This window comes from Antechinus flavipes, chromosome 2 (genome assembly GCF_016432865.1).
Source record: "Antechinus flavipes isolate AdamAnt ecotype Samford, QLD, Australia chromosome 2, AdamAnt_v2, whole genome shotgun sequence".
NCBI lineage: Eukaryota > Metazoa > Chordata > Mammalia > Dasyuromorphia > Dasyuridae > Antechinus > Antechinus flavipes.
In genome coordinates, this window is record NC_067399.1 from 279,968,180 (window position 1) to 279,992,984 (window position 24,805).

The following is a 24,805-nucleotide window of genomic DNA, read 5'->3' on the forward strand; positions in this document are numbered from 1 at the left end:
TGAAACCCCCAATATGTCCTGTTCACAGCTGGGAAAACTCAGTATAATCTTTTAGATTCCTTAAAATACTGTAAGTCTGATTCCATATATTCTTGGAAGACAGAAGCCCTGTAAAACAGACCGATGACCAACCAAATTAATCTCATCTGTGAGTCTTTGTGGTTCTCGGACAAAAGGCTTTTTAAGTTTCTCCTTTTCTTTTTTAATCTACAATCAGTGAAATCCTACTTTTATAGTGCCCTTTTGCACCTGTATGCATAAAATGAATAACCCCATAGTTTAATTATGCAATATGCTATCAGTTTGGAGATGATATAAAGTTGCAGATAGAGAAAGAATAAGAACTCCTTTTGGAATCCAAAATTAATATATGTCAAACTCAGGGTAAATCTTAATCTTTTCGAAACATTTCTCTAAAATAGATGTACCTTTATCATCTGGCACATCAAGATCACTTGGAGGGAGGGAGAGAGGGAGGGAATGAGGGGGGAGGCATTTGGTTAACATGCTGCAGAACAGCGCTCTCCATTCCACCTCTCTTCAGGCTATTCCTGAAAGATCTGAACAGTTGTATAATAATGAAAAATGGGCAATACTTGTGGGGCATTGCCTGCACTCACATACCTCCGCCCACGCATTCATCATTCCGCAGGTATTGTCAGCGAAAGTTTAATTGCATAAACACTCTGTAACTGTCCTGTCATATTTCTTGTCAGTCTGGATTCCCTCTCTGGACTCACTATCTCACAAAACTATAATTGAATTGCTACCAAATCACAAGAGGCCCCCCCCTCCCAAATAAAATCTTTATGAATAGAATTTGTTTCCTATCAACCGATTTGACAAATTGTGGCAGAGGGAAGGCCTCCGTGATAATTTCCGAGTTTATTCTAAATCCAGCTATTTGCTGTTTGCTCTTATCTGTTCTTTAGAATTTTAAAGCCCTAGTTGGAACGTGTGTGTGTCTGGGGGTGGAAATATCAATATTCACAGCAACCCTAAGGAACTCAATGGCAATATTTTTGCAGATGCTGAACAGGCCAGTAGAGAGAAGAGAAAACAAGAAAAAGATTGTTTTTGCCCTTCTGTGAAATGGCACCTTTACTAACTGAAAGAATTCCAGAGTAATGGTGAATGAAATTTTGTTATGTCAAAAAAAACAGGACTCATTCTCTCTCTATTCCATATCCCTACTATGAATGGGGATTAAGTGTGTGACATTAAGTCCATGACTTGGCAGAATATGTCACTCTACATATTTATTTATTTATTCCTTGATGAGCCATTGGGGATAGGATGGGGTGTGGAAGGTAGTGGTTATCACTGTGAACACTACTGAACACATTCCTTGGCAGGTATGTGTACATACCTGACACACACCAAAAAGAACACACAACAAAACCAACTAATAAAAAGGTATGACATTGGATTTTGCCTAAAAATATCATCATGAAACTTTAATGCAAATTAGAATGTTTTAAACTTTAATATTTTTAAAAAACAAAAATAAAATATATTTGATGTGGAATAAGGATTGTATTTAGCCTGATCTGCATTTTTATTTTACCTTAATGTATTCCAGAAAGATGTCCCCCAAAAACTCCCCCACCCCCATCCCACTGCTCCTGGAAAAGGTCAAAACATCAGCCTTTTTTTGGCTGATGGAATTATTTTATAATTCCATTGGTGCTATGGCCATGAGATATGCCTCTTGGTGAATAACTTTTAAATGGGATGGGGCTTCAACCAGATTGACAACTGTCTGATTGTTTATGTTTTCTAAATGCGCTTATCAAAATCACATAGGATTGATGGGTGTTTTTAGATGAAGTTATGTTTTTGCAACAGACTTAATTTAGGACTAAGGTTAAGGCTTAGGATAAATGAGTGCATTAGATGATTAAAGAACATTTGTCTTGTGGGACACTTAAGTCATTTGTTTATGACACTTGAAAACAAGCTTAGGGAAAAAAAGCACCATAGGTTTAACAAATCTATTTTATACAAATGTTAAACTAAAACTAATGACTTTTTTAATGGAACTCCAAGATATGCCACTTTACTAAATATCCAGGGGCAGAATAAAACGTGCATTGAAGTAAACATGACGTAAAAAAATGGAAATATTGCTTTTGTCTCTAAATTGTGTGTGTTCTATTTATACAGATATAAATGTGCGTGTATATAGGAAATATGTGTGTATAATATATACATATATGAATGTGTGTGTATATATATGTGTGTGTGTGTGTTTTTCAAAAGTCTTTTATTGGTTACTGCTTTTTCACAGAAGAAACTATATATTCTACTCCCTCCACCCCCACCCCCCAAATACTATCATTTAATTTTAAAAAGTATGGGAAGCTTTTTTTTTTTGAATTTTTGGATGGCACAATGGATGGGGCTATCATACTGCCCTGCACTTGGTATGATAAAATACCTTGTCATAGGGGACTGGATGGCTCAGGGGATTGGTAATGGGATATACAGAGCCTTTCACCCCTGGGTTACTAGTTTGAATTTTGCCCAGGTTGGCAGTGACTAAAAGTCATTAACATCTCATGGCTGTTTGGTGGCCTATGTGAAATGAGTTTCTTAATTTATTTATTTAAGTCCATATATGGGGTCTATGGCTAGAGCATATGAGTATTTCTCTCTCTGTCTCTCTCTCTCTGTCTCTCTCTGTCTGTCTGTCTGTCTCTGTTTGTCTGTCTGTCTCTCTCTCTCTGTCTCTGTCTTCCTCATGCCCTGTCTTCACAGGGAACTATCAGATCCCCACTAATCTCACTTACCCAGACTAATGATTAACTGAAATCACATTGTAGACCTTCTCCACCAAATAGATCAGTTCATTCAAATTTCAAATGAAAACCTTCCCTCCCCACCATCTTCTACCCTAGCTTAGATCATCATGGGTCAATGAACTGGATATGAAAGTAGGTTTAGTGCATGGCTACAGGGCTAGGAGGTCACAGTGACCTCTCTTCATCCTATAGAGATCACATCTACAACAACAGAGCTGCCAGAGACATCTGCCAGACCCCTCTTCTGGATGCTTCTCAGTGAGTAGATTGAGGCTTTATGGTCACAGATTTAGGATTAGAAGAATTTTAGGGATCATTTGGACCAATTTTCTCCTTCTCCCCTTGATTTGCAGATGAGGGATCTGGAGGCCAGAGAGGGGAGTTGTTTTGCTCTGAGTCCCTCAGTTAAGTGATTAAACCAGAATTTGAATCCAGTTTCTTCAACTTTAAATCCAGCATCCTGCCGTATGTATTACTGCCTCTTCCAGGAACAGTCAGTACCCACGGCTGTTTCTATATGATGGCTAGAGGAAATGGTAGCACTTCAGTGAAATGAATCATTATTATCTTAACAAGTATTTGTTCTTTTACACAACATGTTATTCACCATGTGATGTATCATCAGAAAGTCAGGCAGAAAATACAAAGTCTTGGATGGCAGCAATGGTTCTATCCTAAAACAGGACCAGGGGAATTTTCCAGCTAGTCTAAAAGGAAGAAGAGCTAACTGATTGATATCCCTTGGGGTCTAGAGTCTAGGAGAAGCAACAGGCATGGAAACATGCCTGAGACTGAGACTTTTATATGGATGTATCACTTTAAGAACTGACCAAGTACAGAATAGGAGAAATATGGCTAGAAAATATTTCACATTACCAAATGTATATATATATATGTGTGTATATGTATGTGTATACATATTTTTGGTCATTTCACTCATGTCTAACTCTTTGTAAGTCATCTTGGCAAAGATACCTACTGGTTTGCCATTTATTTTTCCAGCTCATTTTACAGATGAGGAAATTGAGACAAACAAGGTTAAATGACTTGCCCAGGATCACACAGTTATTAAATGTCTGAGGCCAGATTTGAACTCCTGAACATGAGGCTTCAGGACTCTAGGTCCAGCACTCTGTGCACTATGTTGCCACCTAGCTTCCGTGAATATATACATATGTATTTGTGTGTTTAAATATATACATATATATATTTATATGTATACACACATAATATGTATGTATAGTAAAGTTGATAAAATGCTGGGTCTAAAGTTAAGAAGACTCATCTACCTGAATTAAAATCTGGCATACCATTAGCTGTGTGACCCAGGACAAATCACTTCATCCAGTTTTTTGTCTCCGTTTCTTCTTCTGTAAAATGAACTGGAAAAAGAAATGCCAAATCCCTCTAATATCCTTGCCAAATTCCCAATGGAGTCATGAAGAGTCAGACACGAATGAAACAACTGAACACCACCATACACACACAGACTCACATATACTATATATACACATTTTATAGTAGATTTCAAATTCAACAAGAAGTCAATAATGGGTGATGAAAGCCAAAAAAAAGCAAATGAAGTCATGGGCTTCACTAATGAAAATATAGCATAGAGACCAAGCATGGGCATCGTCCCGCTATATTCTTCCTTGGAGAGACCACCTTTGGAATATTTTGTCTAATTCTAGGTACCAGTTTTTTGAAGAAATTGTGCAATCTAGAATGGATCCGGAGGTAGGTATCCAGCATTATGAAGGGAATAGATACCATAACTTGTGGCGATCAGCCAAAGGAATTGAGGATGGATATGGGAAGACCTATGTGTTATATGATAGCTGTACAAAATAATCAGAAATTCCCTTATGAAAAATAGATTTGATTTATTTGGCTTGTCCCCAAGTAGCAGAAGTTTTTTTAATTAATAGATTGATTATTGATAGATTGAAATTGATAGAGGGGGAAAAAACCCCAAACCACTGTCATTCCATTCAAGCATTTGCATTGGAAAGTAGTAGATGACTCTCATTTACTTAAGCAGAAGCTCAGTTATGTTGTAATAAGGATTCCTTTGTAGATATGAGTTGGATTTGATGCCCTCTAAGGCTCTTTCCAACTCCAAAGTTCTGTGGTTTATGTGATTTACTAGATTTCTTTATTATATTCAAGACAATACACTAGATGCTGATGATATAAAGACAAAAATGTAACAATCCCTGTCTTCAAGGAACTTTCCTTGGATGTGGGGGATGTGAAATATGTTCACAGAAAAGTATAAAAAAAAGATAATATTTAGAGTTGTTTTAAATTAGAATAGATTCCTCTTGAGAGGAAAGGAGAGACATACTATATAAGTGAAGCCTTGTCAGGAATGTTGTGAATGGAAATTTTGATTTCATTAGGATTTGGAATAGATAATTCCAAAGATTCCTTCTCTTGTACTTGGCAAGTCCAATGGACTTTTTTCATTCCCAGAATCCTTTGCTCTTATGCAACATCTGGCACTGATCGCCATTCACCCTGGAATCAGGAGAACCTCAAGTTAAGATCCTATTCCTAACACTAGCTCCGTGACTCTGGGCAAATAAATTAAGATCTTTGATTTTCAGTTACTAATCTTTAAATTGAATTAATAGTCCCTTGAGTATTTGCTCATTTGCAAATTTGATACATTTTTGTTCCAAGAATTTGATAAAATAATGCATTTTGCATGTTTTAAAATAATACATAAGTATCAGTAGTGATAGGAGTTCTTAACTTTTATTAATTATGGTTGTTGTTGATGTTATTCCTTTGGCTCTCATAACACTGAACTCTCCTAGTTCTTTTCCTGACAACCATTCTATTTCTATCTTCTTTCACTAACTCCTCTTTTCCCTGACTCTTTTATATAATCACTTTACATAATTCTGTCCTTTAATCTTTCTCTTATCCTCTCCTCTCCTCTCCTCTCCTCTCCTCTCCTTCCCTCCCTTCCCCTCCTCTCTCCTTTCTTCTCTTCTCTCCTCTCTCTCTCATCCTCTCTTTGCTTTTCCACTCTCCTCTCATCTTCTCTCCTCTCATTCCTTTTCTTCTCTTCTCTTCTTTTAATCTCTCCCCTCTTTTCTTCTCCTCCCATCCCCTCTTTTCTTCTCTCATCTCCTCTCATCCTCTTTTCTCCTTTCCCATCTCTTCTTCTCTCCTCTCCTTTTTCTACACATCATCTCCCTTGGTATCAACCCTTCCCATGTTTTCAACTTTCACCTCCACTCCTATATCAATATCTTCAACCTTTGCCTCATGCTTGAGCATTCTCAAGTGTTCAATAGAAATATTCACCTGGATGATCAACACATTCCAATGCAAATTGTTTTCTTCAAAATCTCTTCCTCTCTTTGATCTATTTCCATAAATGGTAAACTGATCACTGGATCTCACCCAGGCTGAAGATCTAAGGAAATCTTTGACTCTTCTCTTCTTCTATCACTAATAGTGATAACAACACTGCCAAGATTACTTAGGGATTTAAAGTTTACAGAGTGTTTTCTGCACAACAATCCTATAAAATAGGTCATATATTTTTTCTTTGTGGAAAGGTTTAAACCAGTTAAACCAGTGATTTCATCAGTGTAGGAAATTCCCAGCTATAGATTAGCAATATACTTGAACTTTACCATCTTAGAGCTTGGAATATGGAGAAATAAAGTGCCTTGTCCATAGTCACACAAGTAGTATTTGACTGAGTAAGGCTTGAACCCTATAAGACTGCCTTTTATCCATTCATATGTTATCTCAGTGCCAGTATCATTTTCTGTTTTCCAGATGAAGAAACAGACTTAGACAGATGAATTATTTGCCCATAGTGGCCCAATTCACAAGAATCAGATCAGTAATTTAAATGCAGGTTTTCTATCTCTAACTCTAGTGGTCTTTCCACTAAACCACATGAACTGCTGAGCTGGCTTTATTTTATTTATTTATTTATTTACTTCTTTATTACTTCTTTAATATGCCACAGCTGTCTTGCTTTCTCTTTACATTGCTAGGTACAGTGGTTTGGAGTCAGGAAGGTGTGAGTTCAAATTTAGCTTCAGATACTAACTAGCTATTTTTAGTTTTTTTAACCTTTTGCCTCAGTTCCCTCATCTATAAATTAAAGATAATACTGACCTCCAAGGGTTGTTGTAGAGATCAAATGAAATAATAAATGTAAAGTGATCAGCACAGTAGTGATCACTATATAAATGTTATAGTCTTATAATTAGTCTAAAACTTCATCACATTCTGTCTGTTCTACCGTGATTGCACTTAACTAGTCTCCCTTCAGTCTCTCTCCATTGCAATCTATTTTGCATGCCATTGTAAATTAATCTTTCTAATTCACAGATCTGATTCATACAATTCCATTATTGAAAATGAAAATCTCTCTAGTCTGATACTGAAGACTTTCTGAAATAGGTTGTTAAACTTCCTCTTTGTCCTTATCTTATGCCATTCCCCTTCATGTATTCCACATCCAATCCAGCTAAACAAACTGAATCACCTTCCACAAACATTTCTTCGCTGGCTCATTTCTCTGCTTCTTCTCATTCTGTTCCCCAAGGTTCAAATGTTCTCCTTTTCCAATCAGCATGTGGTGAAATCTCACCCATCATTCTAAGTCTAATCCACTTGTCACTTCCTTCATGAGGCCTTCCTTGATCTCTCCTTCCTTAGATCTTATATAGCACTTTGTAATTTCATTAACATATGTTCAATTTTTATTGTAACTATTGTTATGTAAATCTTGTCTCCCTCCAATTCCCTACCCATACATATTTATTTACAGGTACAGATGCTAAATTGTAAGCTCTCAGAAGGAAAGCACTTACATCTTATATATCTTCTATTTAATTCAGTGTCTAGTACAGTGTTTTGCTTCCAATGGACACTTAAAAGTACAGGATTAAATTTGTTGAATTGGGCAAAACGCAGTATATTTCAAGTTACACATGCTAAAAATACATCACCTGAAGAAGATGTAAACATCTCCCAACTTTTTACTCTTCCAGAATCTGCACTAATTATTTTAGTAAATTAAGTGAGAATATTTCACATCTGTAATGCTTTAGAGTGGACAAAATATTTTCCTTGTAAGAACTTTATAAGAAGCTCAAATATCATTACTCTCATTTAAGAGAAGGGACCAATCATTTACATAGCACATCTAATGCTCCAGGCTCTGCGCAAAATGCTTTACAAATATTATTTCATTTGTTCCTCACAACAATCTTGGGAAGTAAACTCTATTAATATTTCCATTTTACAGATGAGGTAATAGAGGTAAATAGCAGTTAAGTAACTTGCCTATGGTGCTAAAGCTAGTAAATGTCTGAGGCCAGATTTAAACTTAATTTCTAATTGTTTTGATTTTTGTCTTGCCACTGGATTAGGATAACTCTGGAGAAGAGAGTAAAGGTGATGACTTAAATCTAATTCACACACAAGTCAAAACATCATCCTCATGATGTCATTAGTGATCTCTGAGAATGAAGAATGAACAACAACAAAACCAATAATTTTTCCTGACTCTAGGACAGGTGCTTTATCCACTCTATCACCTACCTGCCTGCAAGGTAAAGAATGAATTATTCCATCTTTTGGAAAATGAGACCCAAGGAAAACAGAAGCACCACAGTTTACCTTATCTGCTCCACCAGCTTGCTCTGCTCTAGTCAACTTCTCTAGGATTGGGACATTATCTCTCTGGGAAGAAAGAGGGAATAACTATGGCTCTCCATTATTTTTCATTCCCCAAGACCTGATGCCCAAAACCTACTTGAGAAGCTTCTGCTATCCTTCATTTATCCTTTATCAGTTTTGGGGATTGAATCCCTGGGAAAACAGACAGGAGACTGCAAGACTTCCTGGAATTTCCCAGTGCACAATGTGTAAAACAACAACAACAAAAAGATGGTATTTTGGTTGGGTCTGTCCATACTTGTGATCAAAAGTGGAAATCCTGGTTTTGGGGTGAATTTTGCCCATTCTGTAAATGTTGAGGTGCTGTTGCACAGAGAATGGGATAAAGGAAATGCTATGTGGAGAAGAAAGGCGATAGTAGGACATGTTTAATTATAACATAGTAGATTTAAAGCTGCAAGAGAATTTAGGAAGTTCCACCTGCCTCTAATTAGCTAGGGAGTACAGTGATAGAGAGCTAAACTGAAGAGTCCAGAAGACCCGAGTCCAAATGCTGTCCCAGATACTTATTGAAACATGGCAAAGTTAAGTGACTTGTCAAAAGTCATCAAACTAGTAAATATCTGAAGCAAGGTGTTTTTTTTTTTTTTTTAATTGTTGTTGTTTTTGGGGAAGTGGATTTCTGTTATTGTTCTTTCCATTTTACTTAGGCAAGAAAAGCAGCAGCCACTAATTGACCTTATTTTAATAGTGATTGACCTAGGATTTACTCCCAGGTTCTCATTGACTTGGCTAGACTTAGTGAAGACCCTTGATGGCTTATTCAATTGTAGATCTGAACTCCTGCGATCAAGTGATCTACTAATTCTCAGCCTCCCACCTAGCAGGGATTACAGACACATACCATTACATTGAACTGAACCCATATTTAGTGCTATTTCCTCTCAATATTGGATCACAGATCCAGATCAATGAAATTGATGAAGGATAAATGAAGGGTGGTAGAAGTTTCTCAAGTTAGGTTTTGGGTAAGAGAGAATATAATTGTTCCCTGGAGAATTATAGTTATTTCCTCCTTTTTCATAGAGTGTATCATATTCTAACACTAGAGGTGTTAACTAAGCAGAAGATGTTTAATAGCAACATTGGCCCTATCTAATTCACTAGATTTTTTCTGAAGGAGTTTCAAGAGATTCAAAGTCATGTGGTGACTATGTGTGTGGTGAATCCCCATGAAATAGAAAATTCACTTGAGGATGGTCTCCAACATGTTGAATTTATTCTCTATAAAATATCTTTGGGGAGACATGGAGAAAAGTCACAATGTAGTAAAGCATGGATGTGTTGTTATCTACAAGTGAAGAAAATGAAGATCCCAAAGTAATATCAAGATGGTCCATTTTGACAGTGTTCTCATTTTTAAAAAAACATCAGCATAAAAAAGAGTTATGTCTATTACACATGGGATGTTACTCTAGAAAGGAAAATAGGCATTACTCATATTTACTTTTAGGGACAAGTGAATCCACTTTAGAACAGAAAGCCTATACTAATATTATTTTTGTTTTTTAAAAAAAATTCTCATCATTTTCGCAGAGCAACATCAGGAAAATAATGTGCTTCAGAGTAAGGCTTGGGTTCAAATCCTGCTTGTAGCATAATGGCTATATTAGCCTGAGCAAATCACTTAAAGTTTCAGTGCTTCATTTAGGCAAATCTAAAACCCTGACTTCTTTAATAAGTAGTTATTAAATAACTGTTTTAATTCAGGCATTTTGCCAAGTGCTGGGTGTATAAAGAAAGGCAGAAAATAATCTGTCCTAATCTAATGGGAAAGACAGAATGTTAACAACTATGTACAAACATAGCTCACACTGGAGATGCTAACCAGCATTAGTAGATTGAGTTTTTTCATCTGGGAGTTCTCACATACAATGAAATCATGGGTTTGCTTAAAAAACAAACAACCAAATTCCCAAACCTGTGTGCATAAGTGATTTTTTATTGCAAAAGAAGCTTCTCTTCTCTGCACTTGAGGACTTGCTGGTTACTTTTCTCTCAAGGTCCCATCTGACTCTCCTGCTCTTCAGCCTTTGGACTCTCCTCCAGCTCAGCCCTGAACTATTAGAGTCTCCATTCTAATCTTGGCTTAGCAACTGACTTAGGTGGCCTTGAGCAACCACTTGCATAGTGTGTGATTCATTCTGCGGGGCTGTAAAACAGGGATAATGTTACTGACCTCCCTCAGAGGTAGATAGTATGAATTAACTCCTGTAATTACCAGTTGCTGTGCTCTGGATACATGAAGTGCTCTATTAATGCCAACTATTATCTCAGCAGCCCCAGGAACAGCTTTGTTTCAAAAGAACAAGGCTCACAGAAGATCTGCTTGGCAAAACACTGACAACCGAACGTTGCAAACTTTGCATAGAAGCAATATTTCCAGCATTTTCCCCAAAGCAATCGTGAGTAAATTGCTCACTAGGGGTGGAAATGGTTTTCGACCAATTTTGCCTCTTCTGATCTATGCACCCTGCAAGGCTTAGTCAATGCCAGGTAACTTATCCTTCCTAAGTCCACTGTTTAGTGCAGATGAAGAATCCAGAATGGTATAATTTTGACAGGAGAGAGATTTCTGTGTAGTGGTATGTATTAAGAACAAATGACTTGTGTGCTTTGTTCAAGAAGGTAAGAGCTTTATAAATTGAACCTATAAATTGTAATTATCAAGCATCCAACTTGGACATGTTTTGTTGAAATGCAGAGAAAAAATAGGCAGTCTGTTAGCAACTTAGCTTGAGCTTTATTTTACAGAAACATTAAAAAAAAATTCCCCCTCATCACCACAGGTAAGGAAACAGAAGAATTATGATTCAGAGAGCTAGGAAATAACTGTCTCAAAATAATGGGTTTAAAAATAATATTGATTTTCTATTATTATTATTGTAGGCTTAGAAAAATTGGCCCTTATAATTTAACATCTTGTTTATTTTGATGAGAGGTCTCTCCTTCAATTATTCTGTGGATTATTTGCTACACTTTCATGATATCACCATATTCTTTGCATAATAATTACACTTTTTGAATTGCAAAATCGGGGTACTGATTATGAGAAGGAGAATTGGGAAGGTAAAGACAGACAAATACTACTGAGTCTGATTCTTGGGAAAAAAAGAGAGATTGTTTTTCTACAACTAGAGTGATTTCACTGGCAAGTTCTTTCCATTTTGAAATGGTAGAAAGAGCAAGATCTGAAGATCTGGGGTGGGAGGCTTGGGCTTGCAGTTATGATGAGGTCTTCAATGTCAGGTGTGGTAAGCAGAGGAATTGATAAAAATTAATCATGTAGGCAAGCAGGAAGAAGGTTTTGATAATGGAGATCAATTTCGATCTCCAGTCAGAAATTCAAGTTATGTCAAGATCCTGAAGCTAAATTTTCCCTATTTAACCTCCTTGTGGACCATCCCATGGCTGCTACCGGATCAGCCTGCTATGGTACCCTGCCTTGTGGTGTCTTTTCCCTTCCCTTTCCCCCATGCCACATGGTATCTCCCCTAACTCCACTATGTTTCTCAACCCCACTTGTCCTTGTAGCAAACTAGTTCTTTTAAGGTGCTAAGTCCCTTTCAGGATTTAACTCCTTCTGCTGGGTAATTGTGAGTTCCACTCAGGAACTTTTTTTTCATATGCTCTCCCAACTCTTTCATATTTACCATTCCCAATGTCTATTGTATCCCTTCACTTTGTTATAACCTATTCCCCTAAATAAACCTATTTTTGCCAAAGAAAATGGCTGTTGTGAATTTTTCAAATGCCCAAACCCCAACTTTTGGTACTTACCATCATCTGGTAATAAACCCCATATCATAGATCACATCAGTTATTGGATATAGTAGCTAGATCTGAAAAGTAGCCTATTTATGCAGAGGAGAGGATTGGCTTTGGAGTGATTTCTCCAGAAAGAATCGCTAGAGGTACAAAAGTATTTTGAATATAATCTTATCCCCAGTAATAAGCTTATATGTAGCTTCCAGGAGAGATAGCTAAAATGCAGATGATATATAGCTGATTGATATGTACCATTAGGCTATAATCTCTCTAAGGGCAGGGACTGTTTTTTGCCTCTTTTTGTATTTCCGGGGCTAGCACAATGCCTGGAACACAGTAGTAGCTTAATAAATGTTTATTGATTGCTTAATTGATTAGTAGTTATATATTTACATAAAACAGCAAAGAAGCTATGGCTACCTAGCTCTCCTTCTGGAAGATATCTTGTAACTGCTGGGGGTGCTGTAGAAAATGAATTGACCATTTTTGCTAACATAAAAGGGTTATGACTATTATTCAAAGGATGTTACTTTGTAAGGGAAAACAGGCATTGCTCATGTTCACCTTTAGAGTCAAATGAATTCACTTTAGAACAGAAAGCCTATACTAATTCTAATTTGCTTTTTTGAATTTATTCATCATTTTCTCAGAGCAACATCAAATAGATTTTGTAATGAAATAGGGAGAAATGTATTAGAAACATATTTTATTTCTAAAGATGAACAATAATTAAGGTACATATACTGCCCTCAGGACTTTTTTTTTTTCTTTAATGAGAATATTGCCAAAATGTTCCACCTTAAAATTACCTTATAACTTTCATCGGTAACAATGAAACTGTTTTCTGTATGGTATGTTCAGCATTTATACATGCAGATGTTATTAACAAAAATAAGACTAGCTTAGGATGACATGGACCCTCCTGGCTTTTTGTGTTAGTTATAGTAGAGAAAAATTTCACATTCAATCCATCAGAGATAACCGTGGTAAGTTATCTGATGGATTTATCTTTGCTTATGTTGTATGAATATGGAAGGGAATTAAATGTGTGTTTACAGTTTGATAAACATTCAACATAAATTATACATTTTAATTTCATTTATTAGTTCGGGACTATGGAAAGCGGGGATTTCATAGCATACAAACTGCCATGCAGATTGAAGGATTAGACAGGCTCCTGAAAAGGTGCACTAATTGTAAGCACAAAATCCATTCCGATTTTAAAGCAGTCACTACATGATGTGTGGTACTCAGAGTTGAAGTAAAGTAGAAGAAGAATCTGGTTCAAACCAAGTGACTATGTGATTGAGGCAGAATGTTTCAGGTAGGGAATTTACTGGAGAACTCCGAAATCCTGCCAGCCCATCACAGTCACCAGGAATAACTTCAGAGCAAATACCCTTCCTTAGCATTTGAATACCTACACTGATGTTGGGAGCATGGAGCTATTCTTTCCCAAAGCTCTCTTTATCATGTTAAGGAAGCAGGCCAGGCCTCCTAGCATTAGCATGAGTCTAAATCTTCCCTTTCCTTGTGGGTTCCCCCCACCTGGATATTATCTTACCACATAATGATTCCAAAAATCTCACAGAGATTAATGGTGATCACATAATTTCAGAAAGTCAGTACTCTATATGTAGAAATATATTGGCAATAAAAACCAGTCACTGTTGTGCCTTTTCCCCAGTAGAGGATCTCTCACTTTTCTTTGATTTTTAAAGGCTTCAGATCAATAACTGGAGTGACATTATTAACAGCTCCCTCAACACCTTGGCCAGCACTAATATTAAATCCATTATACCTTCTGTTTGACATTTGCAGTACAGCAGAAAGTGCTGTAGATACAGTCACACTGTCTTGGGACCAAGGTTGGATGCTGGGTTAGTAAGATGGTTTTCCTTGCCTGACTTCTAAATTCAGCTCATTGATAGGAAACTGGAGCTATTTCAAAAAACTACACTGGGCAGTAAATAATTCAACTGTCAAAGTACAGGTATCTCCCATCCGTGTGGCTTTTTGAACAAAGCACTGAACCAATCTTCAGATGAATGCTGAAATTCCTTATTGTTTCCTAGTCTGCCATTTGTACCTGTTATCCCATCATCTATTGGGGAACCTTCTAATGAACTCCATAGAGAGATGAACATGAAGGTCTGCAAAAATGAGCTGCTTCTGTTCTTTCTAGTCAAAGCAGGATCTGATCAGATTTCCTTAATCTCATAGGCATAAGTATCTGCTCAATGATTCCATTTTATTAATGAAGATGTCTGTTGAGCTTGGTAATTTAGGTAACATTTAATGGCATGCAGATATAAAAATCACATAGCAAATGACTATCTCAACCTGTTCTTTTTCACCCCATAGCAGTCTAGTTTACAGTTAAAACTTTTAAAGGAAGCCTTATAGCCAGTATCTCAGAGAATCAATGGGTTAAATTTGCTGTTGTAGTTATTCTTCACCCAAAGTACTGTCTCATACATTTTGCTAAGTTGTCTAAATCCTGGTGTAGTATTGATTTCTCCCTCTATGAGCTCTCACCCATTCAATAAGCTGCAAGGACCCTCATCCTGGCTCAATTCACTCTAAAGCAAGGCTGGGATATGTTATTCCTGATGGTAGACCTACCGTTTGGAGCTTATTACCAGGAAGCTAAAAACAGCTTTCACAACAGAAAAGGAAACTTTTTCTTTAAAAAAAAAATAAATAAGAACAATTGACCATAGTCTTTCTATGGCCTGACCTTAGAAATAGGGCCCTGTGGTTAGAAAACTGGAAAGCCTTTTTAAATTTCTCTAGCATTACTTGGAAATAGCTGGTTTTCCATTTATTGAGCACTTAACAGTAGCTATGCTGAATTTATTAAAAGAAGAGTATGGCAATCATAATCCCAAGACTGTGGAACCATTAAAAGGAATGAAAAGATATTAGAAGATCTATGGAGAGTAAATTAAGCATTCAGGTTGTATGGTCCAGAGATTTTGAGCTCACCAATATCATGGGAGCCTGCAGGTTAAGGAAAGCATTCTCCAAAATGGTCAAATCAACCTTTAAAGGGGGTAATCTTTAATTTGATAAATTTTTTTAACCCAAGGAATCCAATTTTTTTTTCACATGCCCTGAGAGTTTCTTTAGGATCTTAGGGCTGAATATTAAAAGAAATACCATATTTATTCAACTATTAAGAAAGACACATGCACATATACAAAGTATATGTTTATGTTGGCTGTATAGTCAAGATTTTCCCTTTTATTATTTCCTTTCATTATTTTCAGACTGATTTAAGACAAGACAATCAAAGGACTGGCTGCTCAAAGCAATAGAATTCTTATTATAGCCCAGTATCATTGCCTCTTAGGTTAGTTTAGTCCTTTATTTCCTTTTATTATAATGCCAAATGTTATTTAGGTTTCAGTCATTTAGTAATGCTACACTGAACACATCACAAGGCTTCTGAAAAATTCCACACCTACTAGCCTCTTCATTTTCATAATACTCATATATTTGTAGACCTTTTTCCCCAAATTACACTGCTATTTAAAAAAAAAAAATCTATGTCTTAACATAGTTTAAAAGATTATGTCGCTATGAACATAAACACTCTTCCACGTTATTAAGATTCAGAAAATCTAGTTAAAATTCCTTCAGCTTTTAAGAAACATAAGCAGCTTTGGGATGTAGTGCCTGACACTAACTTTTTAACTAATTCCCTTAGAGGGATCATCTGCATTAGTGAAGATATTTGGTTAAAGGTAGCACCTTCAGCAGCTTTTCAGTACTTGAGCAGTCAATCTCAATGTTATTAAGCACTGAAGGTCTGAAATGGCCCAAACCAAGGATTTTCAACACAAAGAAAGTATAACATTCACCCAAATGATTCCTGAATCACAAGCAAAGAGGGGAGAAACTCTTCTTACTGGGACTGCTGTGTCAATAGTGGAAAGCTTTTATTTGGTAATGACACTCAGGCTTTTTACTTCTGAGCAGCAAGGAAAGCTTTTGAGGAGAGTAGGGGAAAGAAGCTTGGGCAAAATGGCTGCCTTTTTTCAGGCAGTAGTGAGTCTTCTGTGTGAAAAAGATCAGCATTCAACTTCAAAAGAGAGGAGTTGCCAAATTCTAGGGCTATCTGTGGAAGGTGATAATGGATGGGAGAAAGATGAACACCCTAAGAATTTGATGTGAGTCTCTGTCTATATGAATAGTTCATAGAAGATGTGGATTTCAACCAAAATCTAGACCTATTTTGATATTCATAATAATTTAGGACCAACAACATTTCAGCTGAAATATGTGATGATTTTTTGAACCTACCTTGTGACAAAGCTTGCTTCCAGAAGCAAGGATATTGAAGGAAAAGGACCGGCAAACAATTGCTTTCTTTAGATCTGTGTCTGGGGGGTTTATAAATTATAAACCTTCCACACCACTAAGCTGTGGCCAGTCTAGAATAACAACATCTGTAGAGGCTAGAGTCTACTTCTGTCCCTTTCTATTATTAGGGAATAGGGACTGGTTCAACATTTCCCAAAGGCAATAGTCTTCTTTTTCCTTCTTTCTTATTTTGTAAGAAAATCTACTATGTAAAGGCTAGATGCAGTTAGCATCTTCCTGAAAGGACCCAGAAAGAATTATTTTCTTTCTTTATCAGCTCAAGGGCTCCAATATTAACCCGAGATTTGTTTCTCCATTTTTCTCTCCTAATAAAATATTTTTTTGCCTTATGAATCTGTTTTAAAACAACAGATCAAGTACAGTACAAACATCTTTAAAGAGTACAAAAATAATTTCCCAAGTAAGCAAATAAAACTTTGCACTTCAAATCAGGCCTTGATTCATTAAAAATCTTAAACTTCTCATGAGAAAAATTAACATTTAAACCACTGCTGCTTGGCCAAGCACTCCACCACACAAGAATATGAAATATCTCCTCTAAAAAAGTACAAAAAGGACAAAACCACAAATGTGGAACTTCAATTAATTTAAAGCCCCAATCAGCAAAGAATAAATCCTTCGCAGATCTAATTACCAGAGCTCTCGGAAGACCCAGGCCGACCAGCCAATCTTCCCCGTGTTTGAACAGCTTGATGAACTAGGGGACTGATGGATATCAAGTCATTTTGTTTAATTTATAAATGGATTTTCCCCTAATACTTAAATTATCATCAGTACAACACAATGAAAATGGGAACATTCTGAATGCAAAGTCTATAAGAGGCCTGGAAGGAATCCCAATGAGGAATGTCACCTCTGTTCATTCCTCTATACAATTGATCTAATTAAATACTGAGGGTGGAAAGGCAGTTTAAAATGTAGCCATTACTGTTTTCTTTTTAGCCTTAATTTATCTGTTCACATCTTTCAAGTACCTTCTGATGCTTAAAAAAAAAAAAAAAAAAAAGAACCAAGAATTCTGCATGTGCCCAGTATTTTTCATTCGATACAAACCTATTCATAGATTTTGCTGAATAATAAATAAGTACATTGCATTTAGCCACTGTAACAATCCAAGAAGAGGGTATTCTAAATCAGAACCTTTTTTAGTCATCTGAAAGAAAAAACTAAAGAAACTAATGCCTTTTGTATGTATTGTTCAACCAAAATTAGATCCTTGCTATTATACTTATTAAAATGTCTCTTTATTTTCAAATCTCTTCCTGATTTAATTACTGCATGGAACTGAAAGCCTTGCACAGCATTGTTAAATACCATTAGACCTATTTATAGTCTCTTCACACCAGCAACTTGAGCTCAATCATTTGGTAAAGGTCCTGCCCGCCAACCCACTCATTGTGATTGCAATTCCCACCTGGCTCAGGGGTCTCAGACTGAGAAGATGAAGACGCTGAGCTGGCTCCATCCTCTGCTGTCCCCTGTGAGAGGAGACCTCGTCCGGGCGGAAGCTTCATGCCCAGCTGCTCTGCCATTTCCACATGGTCTCCTGGGTGGACATAGTCAAACACACTGCTGCCTGTCAGTTCCACCTAGGGAGACAAAAGAAATGGTGGGAAAGGAAAGAAGGAAAAGAGAAGGGTTACTTGCTTTTTCATTTCCAACTCCAGGACACTATTAAGTTAGGCACTGAATAGAAATGCAAATCTGGCTCAGTCCAAGAAACACAGGCTATATTAGCAGTCAGCATAGACTCAGTCTTGATTAGGCCTAGGGTGTGGGTTACCGAAGCATCAATGAACCCCAAAGAAAATCAGGGTGTTTCTATAGTTAGGTGGCAAATATTTAATCCTATTTAAAATGGGGGGGGTGAATCCTACTAAAACCTTGGCTTTTAAAACTAGATTAGTGGCAATAAATATCTGGATTCATGTAAATATGGTCCTGGTTTATTTCAGCTTTCTTGGATGCATTTTTATACATGTAGGCAGTACAAAGGGCTTATTTCTATGTAAATTTAAATGCATAAAAAGTGCTGTTTAGGAATATATGAGAAGACATAATGTTTTCATTAAATATTACTCATTAGCTCTGTAATCACATGGAGAATTTTCCACATGAAAAAGGTCAGCTTGGGTCTAAGCCAGGGAGTTGTTTTTTTTTTTTTTTTTCCTGCTGGTATCAGCTTGTTCTGACTTCAATCTAATAAAATAGATTTTTTACAAATCTCCTCGAGGATAGTTTTTATGTTCTATTTTGTATGTGGTTAAGCTGCCTACCAACGCAGAGCAATGAATGTAAGAATGCCAGAGCAGTCAGATTCCAGCTGAAATCCTGCATGATTCATCAATATCAGAGGTGGCCCCAGTTTGGATGATGGCTTGTATAAGGGGGTATTTGCTGTTTCTAGGATTGGGCTAATTCAGTAGACTTCTATCCTCACCCTCCATCTTGTATCACTCATTTTCTTTCAAGTACAACAATGATGCTGCCAAAGGAAATGCACTGGGGTTACAGGTACTACAAAGAAGCAAGAGGCATCAAAGCAGGACAAGAAAAAGCTGTTTCCTAGATCACTAATGGATTTTTCCTGTCCTGAGTAGTTTAATGGTTAGTAGATCAGCTAACACAGGCCATGGAAACTTGCTGCCCTTTACAACTTTTCACAAGTTACTTGGTTGGATCTCCCATGAAATAATCAGATATACTGGAAAAATCCAGTATAGAATGAAGGGGATGTTGGGTCATATCTCAGTTCTGACACTTATTACCTGTGTGATTCTGGAGAAATAATTCACCCTCTCTGAACCTTGATTTCCTCATCTAGAAAATGAATGGGTTGGATTAAGTTTATCTCTACCACTGGGACAATTCGATGTTCCCTAATCTTGTGACCTTTCTTTCCTTTCTTTCTCTTTCCTTTGATATCCCTCCAAATTTCAATTTGGCTCTTTGAAATCAGGCAAGCTGTTACAAGGATATCCAGAAGCATATCACTGGAAACCACCGTGTTACATAGAACTCCCAGTCCTCGTAAGATCATCACATCTACTTCCAGACACTGTTTGATTAAAATCTTAACAAGCAACATATCTCCAACATCTGTCAATTAAAAGCAGGACGGCCAAAGAAATGAGGAACCAATTTCAGTTTGGTTACCAATTCTTCTTGAAAGAAGCTTACATGTTTCTTGCCAAAAACAAGATACATTCTCTTGACTATTAAATGACACTCTGCTATGATATTATTTGTCTACTGACTATATCATTTTACAATAACTATTTCATTCATCTGGTATTGTTACAGAGTCTAAATCAGGATTCATAAGTGATCAGTTCCTCTCCTCTGGGAGGGAGGGATTACATGTAAATAATCCCTTTAATGTACGCATTGCCTCTAAGCGTTTCACACAGCAATAAATTGGTAAACTGAATTTGAGCAATTAAGAAATTAAATGAAACTAATAAAATGTGTATTTTAATATTTCTTGATGGTTATTTTGTTTGGGGATTAGCGAATATGAGAAAGTAGCTCTCATCTTGCATGGAGGCAAATTGTAGCACTTTAATAAACTATTTCTGTCAGTTTCCTCAAACTCTATCTTTTATTTAATACCACAGCACGCCTTTCAGCACAGGCCACAGATTGTGATAAGCTGACAATGTCGAAGTGGAAAATACTGTAGATTTCCTGGATTCCTGATTATTAAACATTCACACGGACCTTTCTTGGTCTCCCAGCTGCTAATGCCTTCCTCTCTCAGACTGCCTTCTCTGATTCTATATATAGCAAATATAGACAGACTCTCTCTCCCATTAAAATGGAAGCTCTTTGAGGTCAGGAACTGCTTTTGCTTTTCTTTAGAGCACAAGATTTGAAACATAGTATACATAGATACAGATGAGGAAACTAAGGCAAACAAACAAGCTCAAGTAATTTGTCCAAGGTCACACAGCTAGTAAGTGTCTGAGATCAGACGAACTCAATGAAATTATTCTTTCTGATTCTAGGTCCAGTACTTTATCCAATATGTCATCCAGCTAGGGAAAAAGAAGTTGTAAGTAAATGCTGGCCAAATGGCAGTGATAGTAACTATGATAATAACCAATATTTACACAGAACTTCAAGATTTACAAAGCCTTTTACATATGGTATCTCATCTGATCTTATAATACCCCTGGGAGGCTGATACTATGATTACTCCCCCTTTTACAATAAACATGAAGCCTCATGGGAAAAATTAAGTGACTTGCTTATGATCTTATAGCTAGTGAGTGTCAGTATTCAAGTCCAGTGATCTATTCATTATCCTCTTTAGCTTTAACAAAGTGTAGGGGGAAGAGGAAACAAATTCAAAAAGGAGTGCAATCTTGGGGAGTGGGGCCAATGTTCTTACCTTACGTACATATACGTTAACATCATTCACTTTAGTTATTTTATCATTGAAATGGCCAGAGTAAAATACATACATACATATATACATATATACATACACACACACACACACACACACACACACACACACACACACATAGCTATGTTTGATGGGAAGATTCAGAGGAGAGATGATTATATTTTACCCATAAAAGATTTAATGTCATAAGGTTTAGTGTTATATAAGTAAATTTTTCCAGCATCCACAATCATTTACTCAGTGAGCAGAATTCTAGGTAGATAGATTTTATCTACACTTGCATTCCTATTAGAAGCATCACTGAATCCCACTTATACTATAGGCATATGATCTGTGTTAGAAGTCCTGCTTCCCTCCAGGAGGGTAGTGAATATGCATGGAGTCTCAGAATAGTAAAATCTGATATTTATTTAGCATCTTAGGATTTGAAAAGTATTTGCCTTACTTTATTCATATAAGCTTCATAACAACCCAAAGAGGTAGGTGCTATAAAAATGATTATTTCCCATTTTACAGATGAAGAAACTGAGGGTCAGAGATAGTAAGTGACTTGCCTATGGTCACTCAGTTTTTAAGTGATAGATTCCGTATTCAAACTCAAATATTGCTGATTTAAGTCACAGTATCATAGATTCAGACCTGCAATGATCATAGCAGCCATTTAGGCAGCTAGATAGTATGAGCAATATAGGTTGGAACTAGAATCAGAAATATCTAAATTCAATGCAAACTCAGACATATTCCAGCTGTGTGACACTGGGAAAGTCATTTAATTTTTGTTTATCTCAAGTTCCTCAACTATAAAAGGGGATAGTAACAGTATTTACTTTGCAGGGTTGTTGTGAAGATAAATGAAATCATAATTATAAAGCACCTAGAATAAAATAGATACTATATATTCCATTCCCTAATCTAACTAACTTATTTTACAATTAAAGAAATTGAGTATCATGGAAGTTAAGTGACTTGGCAAGTTCATATAGGTAGTAAACGTCATAGGTGGGATTTGAACCCAGACTTTGTGATTCCAATGGTAGTACTCTTTTTACTATGTCATGTCCCACTCCTCTTTGTCCAACATTTCAAGATATTACTCATAAATAATAGATGGCAATTATAGACCATTTTCAGGGTCAAAAAAATTCATGCACACATACATATACAACTTCATAATGTACTAAAGTTCTTATGATCTTATTTTACAAATGAGGAAATTGAGGCACAGAGAGAATTAAGTGATTCGCTCTGTTATTAAGTTAATAAGGTTCAGAGGCAAGATTTGAACTCAGGTTTTTTCTGATTCCACATGTAGCACTCTTCACACCATTAGTCTCTATCTCCATGTAATCTGATCAGCTATGAATTGCTTTTGTTCTCCTCCCTCTACTCTAAGCTTAAACAAAGATATATTGATAGGTAGAACTTTGCAAAGGAATTTTATTCTCCTTTAACTAGAACCCTGGATAATAACCTAAATAATCTTAAAGAAATTCAAATAAACTAAACTTTTCCCACTCATGACCCTCTTTTGCCTGAGAAATTTTTATATAACCCAGAAACTTTGTAGATATATAAAACAGGTATATAAATGTCAGAGCTATGAAAAAAAAAACTTTTTGATTCTTTGCTGCCAATTCCATACATTCTGAATTCAGTTCTGTTGTTTTTTTTTTAAACCATCTGTGTGTTTTTGATTAAGTCAATTACCCTGTTTTAGCCTCACTTATTGCATACTTAAAACAAGGGAGTCAGATTTTAGGATATTTACAATGCTCTAAATCTATAATTCTGTAATCTTAGAAAGAATGGGGCCAAGGAACAAAACAAAGTAGAACTACTCTTTCCCAAAAATGAGGTTCCAATGAAAGTTCATCCCCAATACCAGTATCCTATATCATTTTCTTGAGAAAATCCTTTCTTCTAGTCCAATCCTCTCATTTTATAAATGAGGAAAATGATACCCAGAATGGGTGAAGTAAAGTTTTGCACTTAGATCCACTGATGCTACATCTAGATCTTTATCCTCTGTACCACAATGTCTCCCAATTAAATTCAACAACATTTCTTAAGTACTTTTTGCATGCAAGGTAGTTCAAGTTGTTCTTGTTTAACTACATCTGACTCATTACAAACCCATTTGAGGTTTTCTTGGCAAAGATAATTGAAGTGGCTTGCCATTTCCTTCTCCAGCTCATTTACAGATGAAAAACTGAGGAAAACAGGTATATATGACTTGCCCAGAGTTACATAGCTAGTGTCTGAGGCTGGATTTGACCTCAGGTCTTCTTAATTCTATATCTGGAGCTCTATCTACTGCACTGTCTAGCTGCCCAAGTAGTTATATTTCAAGTAGCCAGTGCCAAAATTCCTTGTATACTTTGATATATCATCATAATTGTAGCTTCATGCACCTGTTACTGAACCAATATAGCTTTTGCTCTTTTGAATTAATTATATAGTAAAAGAGAATTCTCTAAAAAAAAAAAAAATTGGCAGCACTTTGGGATTTGGGTTCATTAATGGCTAGTGCCTGGATCAGGACCATGGATAGTGTCTGGATGCTGTTCATCTTCCTCTAATTCTATTATCTGCACCTACAAAATCTGCTTGCATTTATACTCAGGAGTCCCACCACAGAGATGGCTCTTCTACGGTGTTCTCTGTTCATTTCTAAGTGAAGATACTGGAAACTGAATCCAAAAGTCTCATATTTTGAGAAACTCAAATTACATCATTCAACAAATAATTATTAAATGTCTTCTGCATGCTAAACCATCTAGATGCTGAGGGGAGACATAAAATTATCATAAAACTCAGTTTCTACTCTCATGGAACTTACAGTCTGGTATAGAGATGGAGAGAGGAGAGAACCTAAAAGACCCTAAAACTTAAGATGAAATCGAAATATTGATTTCAATGAAAAAAATATCAAGGACACTTAAGCAGAAGCATCATCTTTATGGTCATGTTGTGGGTACTTGACTCTTAACTTCATGAGTATAATGTTTAGGGTTTGTGGTAATTTTACAGAAGAATCAGGGGAAGTTGTTGGGTTTCATAAAGCAGAGCTTTTGGATTCTGTGTAATTTTATTTTACTTTAATAAACCATGTAGTTTGAGAAGAGATTTCTGAGTTATTCATTCCTCTACCCTTTCTTTTTTGGTTTGCAGATTTCTAAAGAATGAATAAAGGAGGCAGCATCTAGTTTCTCTTTCCTCTATGTCCAACTGAATGCCTAACCAACTTCCCTCCTGATCATAAAGAAGAGAAAGGAGACCAAGAAATGGGCCCAATTCCATGGAGACAGAATGTCAAACTTAAATAGTGAACACACAACTTTACAGTCAGTTCCACAATGGATGCCATTAAAACAGTAGCAACTGAAACAAATACCCCTTTAAGAAGTAAAGAAAAGAATTTATAATTCCTCTGTACTCCCCTTCCTTTCTATGGTTTAAATGAGAATAAATCTGTCTAATCTCTCTCTGTCCATAATAAGCCTCCATCCTGGCCCCACACTTCACTGTAAAATTTTCAAAGTGTTTTACAATTTTTATCTCATTTTATCCTCACAACAACCCTTGGAGATAGATGTTATTGTTATCTCCATTTTTATAAATGAGGAAACTGAGGTAGACAAAAGTTAAATGACTTGCCCAAGATCACATAACTATTAAATGTCTGAGACTGAATTTGAACTCAGGATTTTCT

General features: G+C 36.3%; 1 protein-coding gene across 4 annotated transcripts in view; it reads right to left on the reverse strand.

Moving 5' to 3' along the window:
- The window catches only part of NPAS3 (neuronal PAS domain protein 3), a 1,088,750-nt gene that overhangs the window by 158,839 nt on the left and 905,106 nt on the right, over window positions 1-24,805 (reverse strand). For all 4 annotated transcript variants that reach the window (XM_051977274.1, XM_051977273.1, XM_051977276.1 and 1 more), the window contains one exon: window positions 18,097-18,271. In XM_051977274.1, the coding sequence (XP_051833234.1) occupies window positions 18,097-18,271 (175 nt within the window). The remainder of the gene's footprint in view (window positions 1-18,096; window positions 18,272-24,805) is intronic.